Source organism: Epinephelus fuscoguttatus, linkage group LG18 (genome assembly GCF_011397635.1).
Source record: "Epinephelus fuscoguttatus linkage group LG18, E.fuscoguttatus.final_Chr_v1".
NCBI classification, from domain to species: Eukaryota; Metazoa; Chordata; class Actinopteri; order Perciformes; family Serranidae; genus Epinephelus; species Epinephelus fuscoguttatus.
In genome coordinates, this window is record NC_064769.1 from 6,888,017 (window position 1) to 6,911,188 (window position 23,172).

Below are 23,172 nucleotides of genomic sequence, written 5' to 3' on the forward strand. Positions count from 1 at the left end.
ATTGGCTTCCGCCAGAGAACACCAGAATTGACAGGTCCGCTATTGGCGCCCCGTTCTCTTCACATATGAGAGCAGGTTCATACTACGCATGTGCGACAGGCGTGAAAGAGTCTCCGTGGTTAATGTTTTGCTCTGTAACATCATCCAGCATGACCGGTTTGGCGGTGGGTCTGTGATGGTATGGGAAAGCATATCCTTGGAGGGTCCCACAGACCTCCATGTCATATCCAATGGTACCATGACTGCAGTTAGGTACTGGGATGAAATCCTCAGAACAACTGTCAGACCTAACACTGGTGCAGTGGCCCCTGGGTTCCTCCTGGTGCAGGACAGTGCCCGGCCTCATGTGACCAGAGTGTGTAGGCAGTTCCTGGATGACGAAGGCACTAATCACATTGTTAAATTAGCTTATTGTAGTTTAAGTATTTTTAGGAATTATGCATGTTTTTTTTTTTTTTAATTAACATTATTTAAAAGTCTCATGCACGCCCTAAAGTACTCCATAGTACCCCAAGGGGTACCAGTACCCATTTAAGAAAACTGGTCTGGTTAGTTTAAAGTGTCCCTTGTGTCCAGCTAAGGCAGTTAGCTGGAAAGACTAACAATATATCAGCTACTGTATTAATATTTATTACACTACACACACACTCACTCACTCACACAGACAAAGACACAGACACAGACACACACACACACACACACACACACACACACACACACACACACGTACACTTGCCACTGGTCCTCAGTCTTAACATGCTCTAGTTTCTACAGGAATACCATTTTACCAACGGCAATTTCCACTGTGTAATTTCAATTTACTGCAGTTCACATCTTCTTTCTCAGTCACTGTTCTCAGAGCTCCATTTGTTGCTGCCTCTTACTCATCTGCCTTGCTCAGTCACCCACTATTACTGTAGCTCCTGCTCCATGTTCATCACTACACTGCAAACTATCTATTAAAGCTATTTAGAACATATTAAATCTCCCCAGGGGCTACACTTACAATACTATACAATACTGTAACTGTATAGTATATATAGTAGATTCAGTTTACTGTAATGTTTGTTTCTACAGCACTAAACCAGTTAGTACAACAATACAGCCATGTTATACTCTCCACTGTGCTACTTTCAGGTGAAATTTTTAACACAATCCATTGGTTATTTCCAATCACTTTTATGCCTCCATGCCAGTGTTAGCCATAGCTGGAGGCATTATGTTTCGGGTTGCCCGTTTGTCAGTCCATCTGTCCGTCCATCTATCTTGTTCTCATAAATGCGATATCTCAAGAATGCCTTGAGGGAATTCCTTCAAGATGGCACAAACATTCCCTTGGACTCAATGATGAACTGATTAGATTCTGGTGGTCATGGGTCAAAGGTCAAGGTCAGTGTGACTTTGTCTCATTCTTGTGAACATGGTATCTCAAGAGCACCCTGAGGGAATTTCTTGAGATTTGGCATAAACGTTCACTTGGACTCAACAATGGACTCATTCGATTTTGGTGGCCAAAGGTCAAGGTCACTGTGACCTTGCATCTGTGTCATTCTTGTGAATGCGATATTTCAAGAACACATTGGGGGTATTTCTTCAAATTTGGCACAAAGTTTCACTTGACTGAAGATTAAACTAATTGGAATTTGGTGGTTGGTGGTCAAAAGTCAAGGTAAGTGTGACCTTCCAAAACATTTTTGGCCATAACTGAAGACTTTTTATACTAATCATGACAAAACTTCACACAAATGTCTAATGGGATATAATGATGAAGTAATGACATTTTATATCCAAAAGATCAAAGGTCAACTTTACTGTGGCATCATAATAGTTTACATAAAACACTACTGGCCATTATTCAATGTCATTAGTGAGGAACAGAAGGGGAGACATTTGGTCTGATGCTGAATTGGTGACACTTATCTGGGTGTCTATCTTGAAACTGTGCTGACTGTATAGATCTTCTGTGCTGCCAGGGAAGATGTGTATGAAGCATCCATGTTTTCATCGACATGGATGTGAACTGAAAGAGGAACTTGACCAGTGCGCAGAGGCATACAACTGCAGACTAGTAATTCTATTTGTTTTCATCATTGTAAGCTTCTGTCAACTTCTTCTGGGTATTTCACATTTAAAGCCCACCTGTAAAGGCAGGGAGTGCGCTGTTTGAGGTGCTGCACTAAAACGTCAGGGTCAGAAGTGTTGAGTTTTATTGACAGCAGCTCAACAACAACTGAGAAATTAGCAGATAAAAGCTATTAGACATAATTAGTGAATGAAAACTGTATTTGTGTTAAAAAGAAAACTCATAGGGGCAGAGTGTACCGAAGGCAATTAGTGTTGCGGAAATGTGTGAAGTTATGAAGACAGCAGGTGAACATGGTGGAGCAAACAGTATCAACACCAAACTTCCACAGGAGCAGATCAGAAAACAGGCTCCATACTAAAAGTTCTCTCTGTAGTTGAAAGTAAATAAAGGCCGGTCCACTACTTCAGCATTCAATGGGAATGGTTTTTTTTTTTCCTTTGGTTGTTCCTTGGTGTGTTGACCTTCAGTGCTATTCTAATCACTCATCTCTCTGCTCTCTTTGTGATGGAAAATCATTTCACCTCAATTCTGCTCAGAAATGAAATTTGACTTGTTTGTTTGTCAGTGTGGGTCAGAGGAGGATCAGAGGAGCAGGGCTTAAAGAGAGAACTCTTACCGACTCACAAATATCTATGTTAGATCTTATAATGAATAATCGTAAAGGTCTTGTTTTTTAGGTTCACCATCAGGCCTGCTATGTCCTGCTGCAGTGCTCTAGGGCGTGGCACTGGGGGCTAACTGGGTTAATGTGAGTTTGAACAGCTTCAAGTCAACCGAATAATGTGTTACTGAACACTGTTAGAGGCAAAGCAGAACTAGAAATACTGCAGTCTGTTGATTGGTCAATAGCAGATGGTCACTCATGCTCAGGGCTGAGTTGTGACTGGTTTTGAGACCACTGTTCATACTGTGGCAAGTCTTATATAAGGGTAAATTATGTAAACTATAAAATGAAGTTATGTTTTGCTGCCTCTCACAGCAGCTGTAGACCGAGAAAAACAAAAACAAAAAAACAAAACAACTTAATTTACTGGGCTGACTGCCGGCAACTTTTAAGGTGGACCGTTTACTGATGTTACTCATTGCAGAGTTGACAGTGTGAATCCATCAGCACACCATAAATTTGAATATGACAGCTTTGTTTCTCTTGGATGACATACACTTCTAGTAATGAGGGGATCTTTGAGCGTTTAGAAGTATATATTAATTTCAGATGGATTATGTGAACTGTAAATATTCTAATCCTCAATTTGAGAAAAAAAAGTGTTGCAGAGCGTCGTTCCTATGGGCTCCGGCAACACTAAACCCCTGTGCTTGCCTGAGAAGAACTAAATCCACAAACCAGCTTTTTTAAAATAATCTGTTGAGAGAGACTGTTGTATTTTGGTCTGAAAATGTCGGTGTGGAACCTCATTCTGAGGACAATAAATGAGGTATGAGTGATGAGGAAACCCAGTGAGTGCTGGACAGAGCAGTGAGTGACAACAACCCAGCCAACATTTAAGAGTACTGTTTGCAGTGAAAACACTAATCGGACCTAGGGTCTAGGTACCATGTCTGAAGGGTTACTTTTGGTCCCAAAGGTACCATAGTGAAAGTGTTTGGTGGAAACAGGGCTTTGGTCAATCTCTTCAGCATCTGGTAGCAACACACAGGGCACCCTTTTGCATCTGTATGTGACACAGTTGAAACACACTGTAACTAGTATATAATGTTGTGAAACGGTTAGGTTTAGGTGACAAAACTACTTGGTCAGATTTAGAAAAAAATCATGTTTTGGGTTGAAATAAGTAATTTTATTACATAACAATCATAAATATGTCACCTGACTGATGTCAGTACGCAACTTACTTTCATGAATTACATAACGTTATGTTAAAACAACAGTGACTTTTGGTTTTTACTTGGGACGTAGGTACCTAAGTTACGTAATGTTTTGTTAAAATATCATTGACTTTTGGTCTTTGACCCACCAACCTCCCCTTCCTCCAGCCCTACACAAACTTTCTTGTTTTTTTTTTTAGAATATGTCACATGCTCTCAGCTCCAAGTGTTGCCACTAATTAGTTTGCATTGGAGTAAGTCCTGTGCGTCTCCAGTGCATCTCATAAAGACACTGAGGAGTGCCTTTTGTGTCAGTATCACATGCCTGGGGATGTGACAAAATGTCATTATTTGAGGACCTGGGAATAAGAACAGGCTGATTTGTTGTAGCACCATTTGTGTGAAACCACTCTATAAACTACATTCTCTTCTCACACAGTATATGCCACCAACACCAGCTAGCTAGCTAGCTAACTTAGCTATATTTGACACACAAATGTAACATTATCTTACCTGATGTGTTTTATCCAGAAACTCCTGGGGTCTCATTTATAAAACAAGGCGTAGGGTCCATACCAAAAATATATACGTACAAACAAAAGCCAAAAATTGTGTGCGCCAAGAAATATTCAACAGTGTCCAGACCTTCACCTCACCATCTGCATCACCTATTTCCCATCTCCAACATGTTTGTAAGCATGGATCAAAGTTTCTCTTTCTCTTGTGACCTGTCCAGAGTATACTCTGCCTCTCACCCACTGTCAGCAAGGATCAGTTCCAGACGCTCAAGCAACTCTTAAGAGGTTAAGTGGTTACAGAAAATGGATGGATGGAAATTGAAAAAAAAAAAAAAAACCCAACATGATATATGTTATTAATGGCACAATTCAAACTGTTGGGGAAGTTCTGGCTCAGGAAGTAGTCATTCGGTCATCTATTAATCAGAGGATCGACGGTTTGATCCCTGGGTCCTCCAGTCAGCATGTCAAAGTATCCCTGAGCAAGATACTGAGCCCCAGATTGCTCCTTATGGCTGTTCCCTCAGTGTGTGAGTGAGCGTGTGCATGTTTAAAGAAAAAAAAAATCAAGTGGGGGGCATGGTGGTACAGTGGTTGGCACTGTCCCCTCACAGCAAGATAATTCTAAATCCACTGGCTGGCTGGGGCCCTGGGGTCCATCTGTGTGGACCTCGCATGTTCTCCCTGTGTCAGTATGGGCTTTCTCCAAAAACATGGAGGTCAGGTTATCTGGGGACTCTAAAGTGCCTCTAGGTGTGAATGTGAGCACGTGTGGTTGTTTTTCTCCATGTCAGCCCTATGATAGTCTGGCGACCTGTTCTGGGTGTACCCACACCTTTAGCCCAATGACCGCTGGGATAGGTTCAAGCTCCCCAGCGACCCTGAATAGGATAAGTGGTTACAGATAATGAATAAATGAATTAATTTAAACTCACCATCAACTACTGGACATATTTTTTCCAAAATCAGGTCCCATAGTGCTCCACCAGAAGGGGAGGGAGTTGAAAGGACAGAACAAACAACATACTAATAATTTATCTGTCTTAGGGACACCATCTGTTTTCCCCTTATTGCTCTCTAAACTAGTCCTCCTCTCACAGATCTGTCCCTGCCTACCTCCAGATCCTGATTTGCAAATTGTTCACCAAACAGTTGCTTTGTGCTTGCCCGGTGGTTTTGTTGGAAATAAATGTAAAAAGAGCACAGAGAGAAAGATCAGCCACTCTCAGTGTGAAAAGTTTGATTCCTTGCTGAAACACGAAGCAGCAGTAACTCAGTTTAATAGAAAATTGTTTTCAGTGTCAGTTTTACGGCATGGCATCATGTGTAACTTTAACATCCATGGAGGCACCATGAATGCTGAAAGGTAGGTACAGGTTTTGGAGCCACATATGCTGCCATGCAGACGACGTCTTTTTCAGGGAAGTCCCTGCTTATTCCAGCAAGACAAGGAGACACATTCTGCATGTCTTACAAGAGCATGGCTTTGTAGTAAAAGAGTGCAGGTACGAGACTGACCTGCCTGCTGTCCTGACCTGTCTCCCACTGAACATGAGAACATGTGGCCCATTATGAAACACAAAATATGGCAATGGAGACCACGGACTGTTGAGCAACTTAAGTCGTGTGTCAGGCAAGAATGTGAAAAAATTTCACTCTCAGAACTTCAACAATTAGTGTCTTCAGTTCTCAATGGCTTACCGAGTGCTGTTAAAAGAGAAGGTGATGTAACACAGTGGTAAACATGCTCCTGTAATGTTGTACTACATTAACACAATATATTAAAGAGGACCTCCTCTCATTTTACACATAAAAGTCCATTTACCCATCACGAGAAGCACTACCCAGCCTGTGAAAACAGTTATAATGTCCTCTGTAGCTCTGGAGGTCTTAGTAATTAACTCTGACTAGTCCATACCCGAGGATGTGCTATGTATAGAGGAATAAGAAATCAAAAACAGTGTATTAGAGGAGATGCAAAATCAGAGCACTGTAAATGAACTGTGCAATAAATATTAATGTAAGACAAACAATGCACACTGTATTTAGATGGAGCAAAGTTTTGGCTGACAGCACGGAGGCACGTGCGTGCACGGGGCCATGATGGCAAAATACTTGGAGCATCGTTTTGGCTGACGGCACGCACGTGCGTGGGCCATGCGCGGGGCCGTGCGCGGGCACACAGGTACACACATATACACGCAACACGGAGGAAGAATGAAAGAAACAGTGCAAAGTGCACAGCGCAATGTTTAGTTTGTAATGTTTGTAGGCTAATATCAGTAAAGTGAAAATACGTAACGGCTGGCTCACACACACAGACACAGACGCGCGTACGTTCAGTAAAATAATTACCTTAGTCTTGGTGTGTGTTGGTGCTTGAAACTGCATGTCCCAGCCATGAACTGTGGTCTGAGCGCAGGCGTTTTCCAAGTGGTTTCGATCCACAAGTGTTGGAGATAAAGGCTTCCCAGCCAATCTGTAGTCCCAGCGCAGGTGTTTTCTAAGTGGTCTCTGCGCATGCGCTGCTAATGGTGTTCACAGTATGAATGGATCATGGACAAAAACGCGAATATAAAACGGATGATGACAGGCAGACGGACGGACGGAGGGACAGAGGTTTCTCCATTTAATAGTAGGATGATGTTTTTGACATGTCATCGGGGTTATCTCACCTTCAGCTTGAAACTATATATTTTTAATGGAAAGCCTGCATTGCAAACTGGGATTTCCTGGTTTGAAAGTCATAGGTACTTAACAGGCAAAGAGGATCAAGTGAAATTATGCTTTTTATGTGTATGGGAAATGTAGGCTTGCCCCTTAATAGAGATTAAAAATTGGTATATCTCAGCTTCCTTTGTTTCGCTTTTGACCTTTATTTGTTCTACAGCTTTATGGAAGTTCAATACTAAATCAGTGGGGTTCCCCTTGAAGTAGCTTTAAAGCACCTAAAAGGCAACGCAAATATGTGGAACAAGTTTTATGTAATTGCTAAATTGCATGGTATACACACATAATATGCATTAAATGCCAGCAACAAAATGTTTTGCAAAGTGTGTTTTAGCAGCTAACCACTACACAGATGTGGTGTATTTGAGCTCAGCCTTGTGAAGCTCCATTAACAGCAATGTTAGCTCTTTACCCTTGAATGACTGGGGCTTTACAACCCGTTAACTATTTCAGACTCTGTGTTCACAGAGTGAATGATAAGGTGTGTGTGTGTGTGCGTGTAGTGAGTTTCCATGGATGCACTTAATGACAGATAATTGGTGGTTAAGTGCAGATATAAAGAGGCTGCTAACGAGTTTCTGTTCACACCAAGAGAGTTTAACTGAGACAGAGTGTGTATAAAAAGCTGTAGCTGTCTATGTGTGAGTGTGAATGTCCTTCACTGGGTTCTATCATCACACACACACAGCAGATGTTCATTGAACTGAACGATGGAGCTGATTTCCATTTGAATGCTGAGTGGAAGTTATTATGGTGCTGCTATAGAGAGGCAGCATCACTGATACCGTGTGTGTGTGTGTGTGTGTGTGTGTGTGAGAGAGAGCGAGAGAGAGAGAGAGAGTGACATCCCTACAGTGCACGCTTGCTCAATTATTTTTAAACTGTCTTTTATCAGATTGTATTAATTTATAACAATAATGATTATCCAAGGCCCAACTCTTCAAAAAATTTAATCTGGATCAGGATGATCCAGATTTGGAAGACCCATGTTTTTCTATCTAGGATCTGCTAATCCATTGAATCACCCTGATCCAGATGAAAAAACTTTTCAAAATGACCAAATCTGGGTAACCAGTATTTTAAATGGTACAACATATCACAGTGTAGGCTACTGGCTCTGTGAAGAACAACAGGTAGCGGAGCCAGCGTGGGGTCACTGTAAGTGTTTGTATTTGAAGAGACAGAAAACAGCATGGAGGGTGCAATTGTTAGAAAGTTATTTTCAGTCTCTCCAGGATGTCGTGATGTTGCAATCACAACAAGTAATGCAAATTCAGCCAATCCCGGTTAATTCTGCATGGCACTGCAACTTTGACCAATCACTGCAAATTCCTGCAAATTTGACTCTTTAAAATGGGTCTCTCTATCTGTTTATCATGAGACTCCTGCTGCGGGACAGGAGCTCTGTGCCTGGGACATATTCCACACACAGTGACATGACTAGTTTAGTAACAGGTTTAACGAAGGAGTCAAACTGTTTCTGTGTTGGTGTTAAGGGCTTGGTGTTGGATGTTTGCTGCTGTGGGGCTTCTGCCCAAGAGCATAATATGACGAGTAGTGATGAGGTCACTCAGTGCTGTATTAGCTCGTGCTAACCAGGCAGAGAGCAGAAGGAGAGCTCGGTCCTTCAGTACTGTGTTAAGCGGCAGCAACAGCTGATTGAGTCTGTGTCATGTGATGTAGTCTGATTTCAGAATCCCATTTCGAAGATTTGATCCAATCTGACAAACTCCAAAATCTGATCCGATTACTTCTGAACAGCTGGGCCCCAGGTGTAAATCCAGATGTAGAGTCAGACTTCTTGTGTCTGGCTGAGGTCAGCTGGTTGTTGACGCGTCTCATTACCATACGAATGGCTGCTCTCAGCTGTCCCCAGCAGAAAGTAGGATTGTATTAACCCGGCATCCTGCCTGTTGTTGTCCATATCACAAAGAGCTGCCTGAAAACACACTTTTGTTAACACGTCTCTTCAGATGACCAGGTAATCAGTGTTAAACTCGCAGCTCTGCAGGAAAAAACATCCAAACAATCAGTGGATGCTCAGGGAATTCCCCAAACACAACAAAGGCTGCTGAGTAATTGGTCGCAGAGCAGTCGTCTTCCATAGTGATGAGGGAGATTGTTGAAGAGGGAGAAACAGTTTTTTGTTTTCCTTTTACTTTTCTCTAACTTTGAGAAAACTTTTCAGACAGGAAGGGCTTTCTGACTTTGTCACGTAGAGTAAAACTGTTGTGTTCCATGGCAACAGGGGAGATTGTTTAATATATGAGATGGATTAGAAGTAATATGCATTATGAAAACAGATTATCACCTTGTGTATGACTAAATAAGGCCACAAGTAAACAATAAACAAATGATCACCCTTCAGAATCAGAAATCTTATGAAATTTATTTTAATTAGCTCCACGGTATTATCCCTTCCATAACTGCAATGTACCCAGGGGGTCAAATGGTAGAAAAAAGTGTTTTAATGATTTAGGGGTCACTTTAAAGAAAGGCCACTAGAATAAAGCCTGTAGTTCCAGAGCTCTGAATGGCCACCCATAACTCAGCTTTGTTTAGCGATTCAAACAGGTCCGGCGTTGTGCTCATGGATGACTGTTTCCACCAATTAGAAAAACCAACAAACGAAAACCATTTTACCCTTACAGTTTATTTATCCGTTTGCTTGGTTTATTATCTATATCCTTGATGTAGTTTTCAGTTAACACTAATTTCTTACTACCATATGACGCCATAGAAATGATTGTCTGATGTACAGTATGTGGAAATAAACAAAGCTAAGTTAGCTAATGTGGTAGCTATCATTACAGTCCTAAACCATGAAATCATTCTGTCTTCAGGTAGAATCCTGGACCTTTTTAATGACTATAAAAGTTGGTCAGTGGCAGATGGAGAAAAAAAACGAACTTTCGAAGTATAAAGCTACCTCGATCTTCTGCTTTGTTGGGCCTAAAGAGTGAGTGCACCAGAGACATCAGCCAGCCAAACCGTTTGATATTCCAGTTTAGCTCTCTGCTAATATGAATGGGGATGAAGTGATTTAATCGTGAAGATCCTCTACATCTTTAAAATGTGTTCGCACCAACTGGATCAAATTCTGATAGTGAAACAAATCATTTTGCATTGGTTGTAATACTAAAAAAATTCCCCATTGATTTACAGATGTCTCTTTCACAATGTAAGGCTATAGGAAAGTCTCGTTGGGCCCAATGGCATTATTTGATGGATCTGGAAGTTGTAGTTACACAGTTTGGCCACCAAGTCAAATTGGCTTTAAAGCCCAGCACTGGTCTTGGGGGTTTTGGTAGAACTAAAGCGACTGTGTTGCCAACATGGTATAATGTTACCATCTTTAGCCTTTCCCACAGAAGCTCTGATTGACTTTGTTGATGAGAAAAACACCAAACCTTTAGAATCTAGGAAGAGACTTTTTTTTTTTTTTAAGTTTAATCAGTAGTGACATTCCAAAGCTGAAGTTTCACTGACATATAATGGCTCACGTATTGCATCAATCGAATTTTCACGATACGATCGATAACCATCTCAGAAAATATTGTGGGGTCACAGTATCACAGAATATGTATTATTATCAATCAGAATGACCCTTAAAGAAATCAAAATAGAATGTTGTTGGTTTAACAAATATTTTATTACTATAATTGAGACTTAAAATCACATTGTTAATAGAAGTTTGTATAAAAGTTCACTCCTTTGAAAATAACTAAAATAAAGGGGAAAATATCTGTCCAGTTGCATTTTGCTTTCAAAATTGTAGATCAGCAAATGTACGCAGTATGACTTTTACAACACGGTATACCTTGAAACCAGTATATCACTGCAACCCTTTTTTCTTTGGAAAAAAACAAACAAACAGTATACTATGACAATTAGCAAAATAGAACATGCTGTAAAACAAGTATGTAGTATGGAATATGGACCAAGCGGCAACTTCAGGGGCTGAAAAATGAAGCCAACCAGTCCCCATAGAGCCCCATGTTAAAATGTCCAACTTAATAGCAGAAATAAACATGTTTACAGCCTGGTTAAAAAAATCAGTTGGTCTCTTTAGCAAATTATCCCCCTCACGACAACTGTACTGGGGATGAATTTTTCTATAACTCACCCATTTGCATGTTTTTAAGGCTTAACGTTATGCATAATTAAGGGCGGTCCACTTTGAGTGACAGGTGTCTGCTGATATGACCTCAATATTTGTCCCCAAATATGGTCATTTCTGACTCTAAAAGACACCATGGCATTGGCCTTAAATGCTGAACTTGAGGCCTCACAATGGGAGTCCACAAGCTAATAAGTGATGTCAAGGTAGCTATGTCAATTGTCTTTACATTTTATGTTTCAGACACCACCAAACTTGTGGTGTAAAAAGAGTTTTGACTTTGTATTTGTAGAGAGAAGTTGGAGGTGTACTCATTCACTTCAATGCCTACAGAGTATTTTTTGAGCAACAGCTATTGGACATTAGAGAAATTGCAGCTGAACATAGCCTACTTCAGCTCCAATTACAACACTCAGCTGTAAAGCACCATGATGGTTCAAATCTCTACTCAGCTCGCTGGTGTTTAATGTCTCAGACTAATTCCTGGACATGTGTAGTAGCCTGTGTTGTTTGTGTATCACTGTGCAGTTGTTGGTGTGGTGAAGCTGCAGCTGCTCAGAGTTTAAAGGAAATCGTTAGCTCTTAATTAGAGCATTACTGCAGTGATAAAGTTACACCTCCAGATAATGATGTATCGATGGGAGACACACATACACAACCCACCTTCTCTATAACTTTCTGGCTTTCTTTTTCTCTTTCAATTTGGTTTCCTTGGTTCATCCATCTCTCATCCTATTTTCTCTGTTTTCAACACCTGTTCTTCTCTCCCTCCCCTTCCACTTCAAGCTTTTCTCTTTCTTTCTTTCTTTCTTTGTTGCTTACTCTGTTACTCTTTCATCTTTCTGCCTTTTTTTCTTTCTCCTTTCTTCTCATCTTCTCCCCTCTACTTCTTTTCCCACTTCTGATTCTCTTTTTTTAAACATTTACATGCTCCTTTCTTTCTTTCTTTCTTTCTTTCTTTCTTTCTTTCTTTCAGTCAGTCTTTTGTCCTTGTTTTTCTATCTCTTTCCATTCTTTCTTTTGTTCTCTTTCATTTGTTCATTCTCATACTTTATTATTTCTATCTCTTGTACTAGTATGTCTCCATTTTTGTCTTATTTCTTGCCTTTTCCCATTTTTTCCTTCCTTCCTTTCCCCTCTCTCTCCTCCTTTTTTCTATTTTTTTCCATCCTTTCTTTCCTTTCTCCTTTTTACTTCTTTTATTAATTACTATTCTCCTGTCTTCCATTTTCCTTTCTTTCTTTAGTTTTTTCTTTCTTTCCTTTATTTCTTGCTCTTGTGCTAGTATGTCCCTATTTTCGCCTTATTTCTCGCCTTTTCCCTTTTTTCCTTTCTTCCTTCTTTTCTTCCTTTCCCTTTTTTCATTCCTCCTAAGTTCTCACCTCCTTTTTTCCTTTTTTATTTAATTCTTTCTTCCCTTTCTCCTTTTTTGTTGATTACTCTCCTCCTGTCTTCAGTTTTTCTTTCTTTCTTTCTTTCTTTCCTATCCTCCTCCCAACCTGTCGCTTGTCCTCCCGTCAGTTTTTCTGTCTATATTGCTTAAACAATCACATATTGAAGAAATATTATGGTGTCCACATATTTTTGTACCATATTGTGTGTGTGCTGATATTTAACAGTGCTCAGGAAGTTTTGACATCACAAGGATGCGTGTTGACAGTTACAGGCCGTTCCTGGGTGTGTGTTTGCTGACAGGGAGAATATTTGTTGTCTTGGAGCACTGACAGCGTCGCTGTGGCGCTTGGTGCTTCATGAGGCCCTTCAGGCTTCGTCCGCATCTCTGTTGAGGCTCAAAATGGCTTCTGCCTCACATCTCTGCTCTCACAGCCACAAGCTGCTGCCGCTTTTTCAAAGACAGCGTTCAGTGACAACAGAGCTGAAACATGACAGCCACCTCTCCTGCCTCACCCGCCTGCCTTCCTGTTGACATCGTAGTGAGCCTGTAGACAGTTTACCAGCAGTCACATGAGCTTGCATCCGAACATGTTTGAGTCTGTCTGCTGCTCCCATCACCTCACATCTCAATGGCTCAAACTGCTGTCACTGATTAGACTCAATCCAGACTGCTGTTTCAGTCAGAACCGTTCATTTGACAGGTTTTTTTTAGGTTTTCAAAGGTTTTTCAAGTTCAAATGAACTGTTTTAAAGCTCCTTTCCCACTTCACAGAAAAACCACAAACACCTGCTTACATCTGGCTTTTGTATGTAGGAAAGCGCACAGCCATCATTCATACCTAGGTCAGATGTCTCTGTAGCAGTCATGGGTATTTATTAGATTGGCAATGATTGAAATACAACACCCGGGTAAATGCACTAATTTTAGCCCCTTTACCCGCAAGATCGAAAGACGTGCCACCTCAGCATAATGTCTGTCTCCGTCTAAGCAGTGCTCAGACAACGACCCAAAATCATCAGTACCTAGTATTGAAAGGGAGACTGAATAAATAAGAGATATAAAAATGAAGTAGCCACTGTAACATTTTCCACTGGCCTCCATGCTGCTTTCTACTGTTTACTAACCTGTTTTTTTCGCCTGAATGTGACATCAAACATGACACACTAGTAAGAGCTGCAGAGCTGCATACATGGCTCAAGTCCAATTGTTCCCACCAAGCTACACCAAACAAGAGTCAAAGTCTGTTGATATGCTGAGAAGATATGACAAATTTTTCATGGGCGCAACCCACATACTCAGCTCTGCCGCTCATCCCACAAATACATGTTCCTTACAAATGTGGCACCATTTAAAAGGGAAATATACTGGCTTTCCAGCGGTATAAGGTTTATGTCCAAGAAGCATTGTTACAACAAAGAAATAATCTGCCAAACACAAATTTCTTTACCTTTTGTGCTTAGTTTAGATTAAACTCAAAGTGGTGATAAGGTCTTAACTTGTACGCAATGAACAGTTTTTGAGAGGTTTAACTTCAGGATTCCTACATATAACCTCCCTGTCTTGCTTCTTACAAATGGACCTTAAAGTTTATTTTGCAGAGCAAACATTTTGCCCATGTCTATAATCTGATGTTTTAATCTCTAGTATAACTGATGCAGCTGTTTCCCATCACCTTCATGTTGAGAGTAGCCAAGACTTTGAACTTGTTTAAATTAAAACACAAATTGGTGCATAAAAATAGCCAGCATGCAGGAAATGAAGTGACCAGCAGAAACTGGAGTCACTGAATGACAGTAAGTTTAGCAAATTCAGAGCACAGGATTAATTACTTTAATTCTAAATATAATCTAAATTAGTATGAAGTCTGGCATCCCAGACATTCTTAAAACCTGCTTAAAACAAGGTCAGAGTGTCAAACATACACATGCTGAAACATCGATTAAACTTTGTAATATGCCGTTAAGTAAGTTTACAATGTTGAAATCATAAAAATGCTTCAATATAAAATGACACAAAACCTGCTTAAATAAGATCAAACTATGAAAACAATAAAAGACAAAAAAAAGAACAGCTTGAAATATTGATTAAAAATACAAGTAATACATACAGGATGTTTTTATAAACCAAACTGCTGATAAGAAAAATACAGATTTAACGTGGAGTAGTTCTCACTGTCCTGCTGTGTGTGTTATTGGGAGGGGGGTACCTGGTCAAGAACTGGCTTTTAGGATCTCAAGCATCTGTCTGAGAGGATTACCAAACATGAAAGCAGCAGGACAACACGCTAAAATTGGACTCAGCAGAGCAAACATAGCACCCAAATTGAGAGGATTATCACCCTTGTTAAACTGTGTGGGAAATGTGAAATAGTGCATTGTGTAAAAATTGTAGAATTGTTTACATTTCTGGTTTTGCATCTGTTGTAAGTAGTTGTTGTTGCTCCACCATTATTCTCACATAAAAACACTACTGTATACACTTTATTCCTGTTTAGAACTTACCGAAGATCAAACGATCAAATACCCCTTTTTCAGTGTTTAAATTATTTCTGTCACATCAGCAAGAGTCATTGTTTTGTTACAGAAGTGCACAGAAATGCTGAGCCTCCATGCCCTGGCCTAATGTGCTTTAAAATAAAGACTATAATCTGTCACTACTGTGTTTCACTAGTTAACCTATCAACTAAGATCTGAATGTACACTATCTGTGTGCAAAATTAGCAAAACACCATCAGAAGATGTCAGAGGAGATACACATGTAATGATCTGTTGAGGGTAATGAGATTAAACATATTCACTATGTTCAGTAATATGCTGAGGACTTGTATTAATTAGTGTGTAGTCAACTGGGGTTGTTGTGGAAAGTCTAATGTGAGGCACAGTCCTGGAGGAAAACTTATAAAAGGCACTGAATGACAGCAGAACAGCAATAGTCACAGCAACGACATTGGGACTGATTCAGTGTTTCACTCTGACACTCCAGCGGAGAGGAAGAGACGAGGTGTTCAAGTGTTCCTCTGTTGCTCATGTGTTGTGTTTTTTTTTGTGTGTGTGTCTTTCTGCAGTGCCTCCTCAGTTCCTGAACTACCCGACCAACACGTACGCCTACGAGTCCACAGACATTGAGCTGGAGTGTGCTGTGACAGGAAACCCACCGCCAACTGTCCGCTGGATGAAGAACGGGGAGGAAGTCATCCCTAGCGACTACTTCCAGATAGTGGTGAGTCGAACTGAACTCAGAAACCATAGACATATTGATATTCTCTATATTTGCATCAGAATTATGGAAAGTAACTTAAATGTATGTGGAAAATCCTCCTTGAGTGTACATGTGGAGACACACTGTGACAGTAAAAAAAATAACCATATCTACAGTTGGAATATATATATATATATATATATATATATATATATATATATATATATATATGTGTGTGTGTGTGTGTGTGTGTGTGTGTGTGTGTGTGCGCGCACACTGCAGCTGTAGGCCTCTAACTGACTCAATAATAACACTCAATAATAACAGCATTCAATATATTTAAAAACAGGAACTAAGGATTTGTCATCAATTTCCAGTGAGGAAACACCAGTGGCCAGCCAGATTAGGAATAGAAGAAAAACTCTAATTTCTTAAATAACAACATAGCATAACACTTCAATTAATAGCCCAGGCTATTATTTGTTTATATAACTGAACTCAACAAGCCTATGTTTGGGATAGACTTTTAATTTCCTGTTGCCGAGCAAAGATTGGGAAATCCAATCAAATTGTTTATTTAAACTAGTATGAATATTACTTGCTTAAACATTAGGATTCAAATAACATTTCAGTTATGAATCATACATTTGATCTAGCTCCCAGAGACAGCGCATCGGAGAAAGAAAGAGTTATGACACTCGTTTTACAACATCCAAGGGTTACAGCAGCTGGCAAAGCAACACAACACCACTTTATCCTGTTATAGCAATACTCACAACTTGAATGAATTCTTCTGAAAAACCTTCTGATTCTCTTGATAGAATATGAAGGAATATGAATACCTTCCTGGGTAACTGAGGACTACGTGACCACTTCCGAGCTCAGGAGTCACCAATTTTTTGCGTCCCTCTTGTTTACCATGTTGGTAAATCTCATTGAATTTCTGTCTTCCTTGGTGCTCATACTGTAGTTTCAGTAAAATGAACTGAACGATTGAATTATGGAGAATCTAACTGAGCTAAAAATGTGTATCATCTCCATGTTGACAAAAGTTTAAACATTTACATTTTTATGTGCGTTTGAAGCAGCTAAACTATGTTAGGTCAAGTGGGGAAACAACAACTTGTTTTATACATCCAAAGAACTTCTATAAAAAGAACTGCTTGGCAACCAGACCAGGTGTCTAATTGAGACAGCTGTTTATTTGTAAAAATGTGTAGCTGCACCAGGCTAGTGAAAGGAACTGGAGCTTTAACTGGGACTAGGCTTTTAACTGAAGTTTTACAGTATACCAGAAAGTTAAATAGAATAACGTACGTTAATAAATAGACAGTTAATAAAACTCAATTAAAGGCCAGTCTAATAGTTGTTTCTTAGCAATGCAATGCGAAAATGTGGTACAGTGTACTAATTACAGAGGACAAGCCATCAATTAGGTCCACAGGCAGAGACTTTAAATGTGAAACACCTACAGACAGTATTTATTTAATTGACAGTCCTTTAACAAGAGATGGAAAAGCAGAAATCAAGTGGAATTTAGTGAATTAAATACTGAGTGAAAACAGTTTTTGTGTTAAGAAGAGAAAGTGAGAGTAGCAGAGTGGTGAGTATGACATGTCTCTTAATCTGATATCATGACATAATCTGATAATCTGGATATCATAATCTGTTATCCCATAATCTAATACTCTAATGAGATAAAGCACACACACACACACACACACACACACACACACACACACACACATTCCCTCACAGTCTTAAACTTCTTTGCGATGGTTTTGTTAACATTTTATGTTAACAAAGTCTAACCTGTCTAAACCAGACTTTGTTGTATCTGTGAAAGCTTTTATTGACATATTCTGTGTGTGTGTGTGTGTGTGTGTGTGTGTGTGTGTGTGTGTGTGTGTGTGTGTGTGTGTTTGCGTGTGTTATACAGGATGGCAGTAACCTGCAGATTTTGGGTTTGGTGAAGTCGGATGAAGGATTTTATCAGTGTGTAGCTGAAAACTCAGCTGGCAGCTCGCAGGCGATGGCTCAGCTGCTGCTCCGAGAGCCAGGTAGGAACACACACACACACACACACACACACACACACACACACACACACACACACGACACGTGATGTCCCTCTGGCTTCTTATTGATAAAAACAACCTGCTACCATCACCCGTTGTCTTCATTCCTGTCATGACATGATCTCCCCTCTGACCTCACTGTATTTGCTGTGACATCACTTGATTTGCAATTTTCTGTGGTCATTGTTTTCTTTCAGTCTTTTTGTCGCATTGTGTTGCAGTAGTGAGTGTTGTAAATGAATAATTCCTGTTTACATAATAGTTTGAAATTCAGATTATACACAAAATCTGGGTTAATCTGAAGTCTAAAGTCAGTTCAGTTTGATTCTGCGTGACGAAGAGCAGATTAGTGTCTGACAGCCTGGAATCAGCCTCAGTGTTAGTTTTTACAATCTTCGGCTCATCACCATACAGATAGAAACATTCAGCCACCGTGGCTGCTGCTAACTGAATATCCATAACTCCATGCAAATGATGAATTACCTGCTACGTGCTGCAGGTTCAGATAGTTCTTTGTTCTGACAGTAAAAGACAGTTTACAATATTAAATATGCCACTATAATAATAAAGTGTAGCAGTTTAATCATAGCAGAGATAAGGGACTGGAACCTTTTCATTGACAAAAGCTCATGTCAGTCGACACATCGGAGGTGGCTGTGAAATGTTGCTATTGGATTATAATGAATAAATTGCAATGTACATGAGCAATCAAACAGTTATGAGAGCAATCTAGCTTGTTATTTTAAAGCTGAAACCTACTGAAAGAAATTGCATTTAGCAAAGGACATATATTTGGCACATTTCCTCTAATGATGAATAGCCCAGTAGCTGTCAATACTGGAAACAAATAAATAAATCTAATAGCACACATTACTCATTTCATTGCACAAATAAATTAATTACAGTCATTTCTTTGGATGAAAAGAAGCATGAATTAGTAGTGCATTAGCTCAAATTGAAAAACAAATCTTGATGCCTGGTGGGCTGTGTTTAATCGTGACATATGTATCTCATAATCATGATTTATCATCTAATGATTCGAGAAATTATAAGATTACAGATCTCATAATGGAGGATAATTTTCTTTAAAGATGTTTTTTATTGAAGCAAAATAGCCATTATTTCCATAAACAAATACACATGAGAAAGACAAAAAAAAAACAAAAAAAACTACCACCCCCCACTCACAGACCTGCTATGGTAGAAAATTCAACCTCGTTCACAATAGAAAACATAGAGAAAAAAAAATCCAATCAAGTAAGGTGTGAGCTCCTTATGTAGGCTATGTTAATTTCTGTGTAATTAAGTCTACACAGATCAGTCAAAGCATTAAAACCATTGGCAGGTGAAGTGAACAACATTTATCATTTCGTTATAATGCGATGTTCTGCTGGGAAACCTTTGGTCCTGGCATTTATGTGGACGCCACCTGGCACGCTTCACCCACCCAAACACTGTCACAAACCAAGTCCTCCTCTCTCTTGGCAACGGCACTCCCTGATGGCCGTGGTTCTCCCACCTGGACAGTGTACCAAAACACAACATATAAACTGCTTAGGAATGACCCAAGGAACGTGACAAAGAGCTCAGGGTGTCCACTTGTCCTCCAGATTCCCCATATCCCAATTTGTTTGAGCATTTGTGGGATGTACCGGTATGCCAGAGGTATCCCTCATCCACTGTGGGGTCTCCTTGGATGGGATTTGGCTTTGACCTGTTGAAGCGTAGAGACACAATACTTCTGAGGGGTGTCCTGTGGTGTCTGGCACCAGGGTGTTGGCGGCGGATCCCTTGAGTCCAGTTGGTGGTGAGGTGGGGTACCTGCACATCCTACAGATGCTTGATCACATTGGGATCTGAGGAATTTGGAGGTCATGTGGACATCTTGAGCTCTTTGTCATGTTCCTTGAACCATTCCTAAACAGTTTTTATGGTGTGTCATGGTGCATTGTTCTACCGGGGGTAGGGGTGGGCTAGGGATGGGACGGGTCTGCAACGGTGCCTGTATGGTTGGAGCATGACATGGAAGTTTCTCAGCAGAACATTGCATTGTGACAAAATGATCAGTGTTGAATCAATGTTATTCACGTCAACTGCCAGTGGTTTTAATGTTTTGGCTGATCTGTGTGTATTGCAATGTTAAATAAAGAAAAGGAGTACAGGAGAACAAGTTTCCATACTCAATCACTAGCCAAGGGGCTGTAATGAATGTAATAGGGCCAGAAAAGAGGCCTATATTTTTCCATTTGTTGCTGGTTTCCTGCTCACTCTGTACAAGATCTATTTAGGTTGAAGGATGAAGTTCACATTTCGACTTTTTTAGAATATACTTTATCACAGCTGTAGTAATAGATAATTGTTTCTTATTATTGTTCACATTAAGTCCTTGTATGTGTCCCAAGATCTAGACCCTAGAGTCAGATGAAATTTCAGTTTTTAGAATGTCTTAGGTTATTCGAACAATGTATTTCCTCCAAATAAAAGCTATTCAAAAGCATATAACATGAATCACTGTCATAGGTTTGACATTTCTGGCACTTAGGGGAGGTATCCTGGTGTGTTATGTGCATGGAGTCCATGTGGAGTGTAATACGTGCTATTAAAGATATTAAAGTGTATTTGTTTGGGGTTTCTTTAGATTACAGAACATAATTATTAGTTATGGGGGTCACAGTAATATTATTGAAGTCATAATTGAGCATTAATTAAGTTATGAGTACAAGCTAGCATATGTCACTACAAGTTACTGAAGTCACAATTACAAGATATTGAAGTTGTAATTATATGGACCCTTGAAGTCATAATTTTGAGTTATGGAGTTCATGATTAGGTGTTAACAAAGCAACGTATCCTCATAGAATGGTTCATATCATATCTTACAAAAATGCACACATAACAATTTGTATGAAATTGTAGGAATTAGCGCCCCACTAATGATGTAATCAATATAAAATTACAGAGGTTAGGTTTAGGCAAGTAAAGTTATTGTGGTTAGGTTTAGGAAAAGAAACATGGTGAAGATCTACATTAACTCAAGGTTCACTCAGTGTTCACATGGTTCTGAACATTCGTCTCCTAAGGGAACGTTCGGTGTTTTGTGACACATCCACCACCAAGCAGCCTGCCACAGGATTGCTTGCTTGTTTACTCCCATCAGCGCATTGGTCAGGTGATGGCAGTCTTCCAAAATGTGTGGGTTATGCACATATTACTGGCTCATCATTACGTGGGATATGTACAGAGTTTATGAGAACAACCTGAATAAAGTTATTATTTTTACATGAAGTCATTACTACAAGTTAATGTCATTGCAAGTTACTAAAGCAAGATAACCTCAACAAAGGTATGTGTGATATCTTACATAGCTGCGTCCCCAATGGTTAGGTTAGATTTAGTGAGAGTCACCGCTGATGTTTCACATAGGACACAAACACCAGTCTCTTGGGTTTAACCCTATGGGCCTTAAGCCTTTTTGGGGTATTTTTTACTGCCTTTACTTTTAAGCTCATATCACAGTCATTATAAAGCCTACATACACATGCTATATCTTTTTTTTTTTCCTTCAGGACAATCTGGGCTAACCAGATTTACCATCACCACATGTCCTTCTATGTGCCTGTATTTTATATTAATTTTTATATCAATGAAAAAAACAAATCTGTGTGACTAAATTCTTACATTCTGACATGTATCTCACCATAGCAAGTTGGAAAAAGACATATTCTGCCATATATGAAGAGGGGAGACTCTCTGGAATCTGGCAGTATAAGAACCATGATGGTGGGACATTCTGTCACTTCACAGTTGTCCAAAACATGTGGTTTGTGCCAGGCGGACATGATTGCCAGTATTTTTTCATTTTTGCAAGAAATTCCACTGACTCATTCACAAGTCAAAAATGTGTTTTATCTGAAAGAAACATGTAATATTTACATCTAAGATAATAGAAAAATAGCAACCAAGTGCAATGATGTCCTCCAAGATAATATTTGTTTTTCAGTTTCAGTTATATATTGGGGAGACATTTTGGGCATTGGTTGGGGGGCACGTGTCCCCTTCAATGTATATGGTGACTACGGCCCTGTCAGGCATGCATAATTAGGCCTCAGTTGTCTGGGTGCGCAAAGGTGAAGTGCGCTTGTGTTGTCATACAAAGTTTGATGGAGTGTCGACTGGACAATATGGAGATATTTGCATCTTGAAAGCCGGACCACAAATGTGGATAGACAGGGAGAAACACACGCAAGCCTAAGACGTGGTAAGATACGATATTCCTCACTATATGAAGTGACTGACAACAAGATCTGTATAATGGATTGTAAAGAAATTCGTCAGGTTTTTATTTTGTAGACACTTGATCTGTATTTATAGCGTGATGGGATGACAGCACAATGATGTGTGTGGTATCACTGGAAAGCTCAGCCTGCATTTGTGAGTAATCCATCCAATAGTAATGTGTGTGCAAAGCTGTATGAAAGCTCTGTTATACATCATTTTAGTGTAATTTTATCTTTTTTTTTCACTGTGAAAACACTGGACTCCTGACAAGTGCTTGGCCTTGTCGGAAAGCTATGATTCCGCTGTTTCACGTGATACGTGTGGCTTCTCGCTATGACAAACGGTTGCAGAGAAAATCCATAGAGAAGAACAGGTGTGAATTTGGACACACTATGCATCGTTCGGGCCCATAGGGTTAAGTCCTGTGCTTGTTTGACCTATCCTGATGCAGTCTTTGTCACTCATCACGTGATATGACCTCATTCCTCGCCCGATGCATGAGGGAGGACTGCCTGCAATGTATAGGTGATATGATGACAGACTTCTGGCTCAGAATTACGTGGGTTATTTACAAATTTTAATGCCTTACATTTTTTAGGTATAAGTACAAACAGTGAGTGAAAACAGCCTGACTTAAGTCATAATAACAATTAAAGTTTGAGAAGTTATAATTATTTGTTAGGGTAGCAATAATGACTTATTACAGGAATCATACATTTAAGTTAAAGAAGTTGTAAATATGAATATTGGCATTCATAATCTCCAAAATCATAACTGATACTTGTCTGAGCAACTTGAAGTGACAAAGTAGAATATGAAGAGAGCTTGCAACATCTTTAGTTGAATGTCTACCACTCACAGTTCTGCCTCATGTGCTTCCATATTTTAATTATATCACAAAAGGGTCGATGAATCCACCAATGCTATGCGATGATTCAGTGAGG

General features: G+C 39.7%; 1 protein-coding gene across 1 annotated transcript in view; it reads left to right on the forward strand.

The window, feature by feature from the left end:
* Positions 1-23,172, forward strand: part of dcc (DCC netrin 1 receptor) — a 397,984-nt gene that overhangs the window by 159,258 nt on the left and 215,554 nt on the right. Inside the window, exons 6-7 of the mRNA XM_049603936.1 lie at positions 15,739-15,893; positions 17,812-17,932. Coding sequence (XP_049459893.1) covers positions 15,739-15,893; positions 17,812-17,932 — 276 coding nt within the window. The remainder of the gene's footprint in view (positions 1-15,738; positions 15,894-17,811; positions 17,933-23,172) is intronic.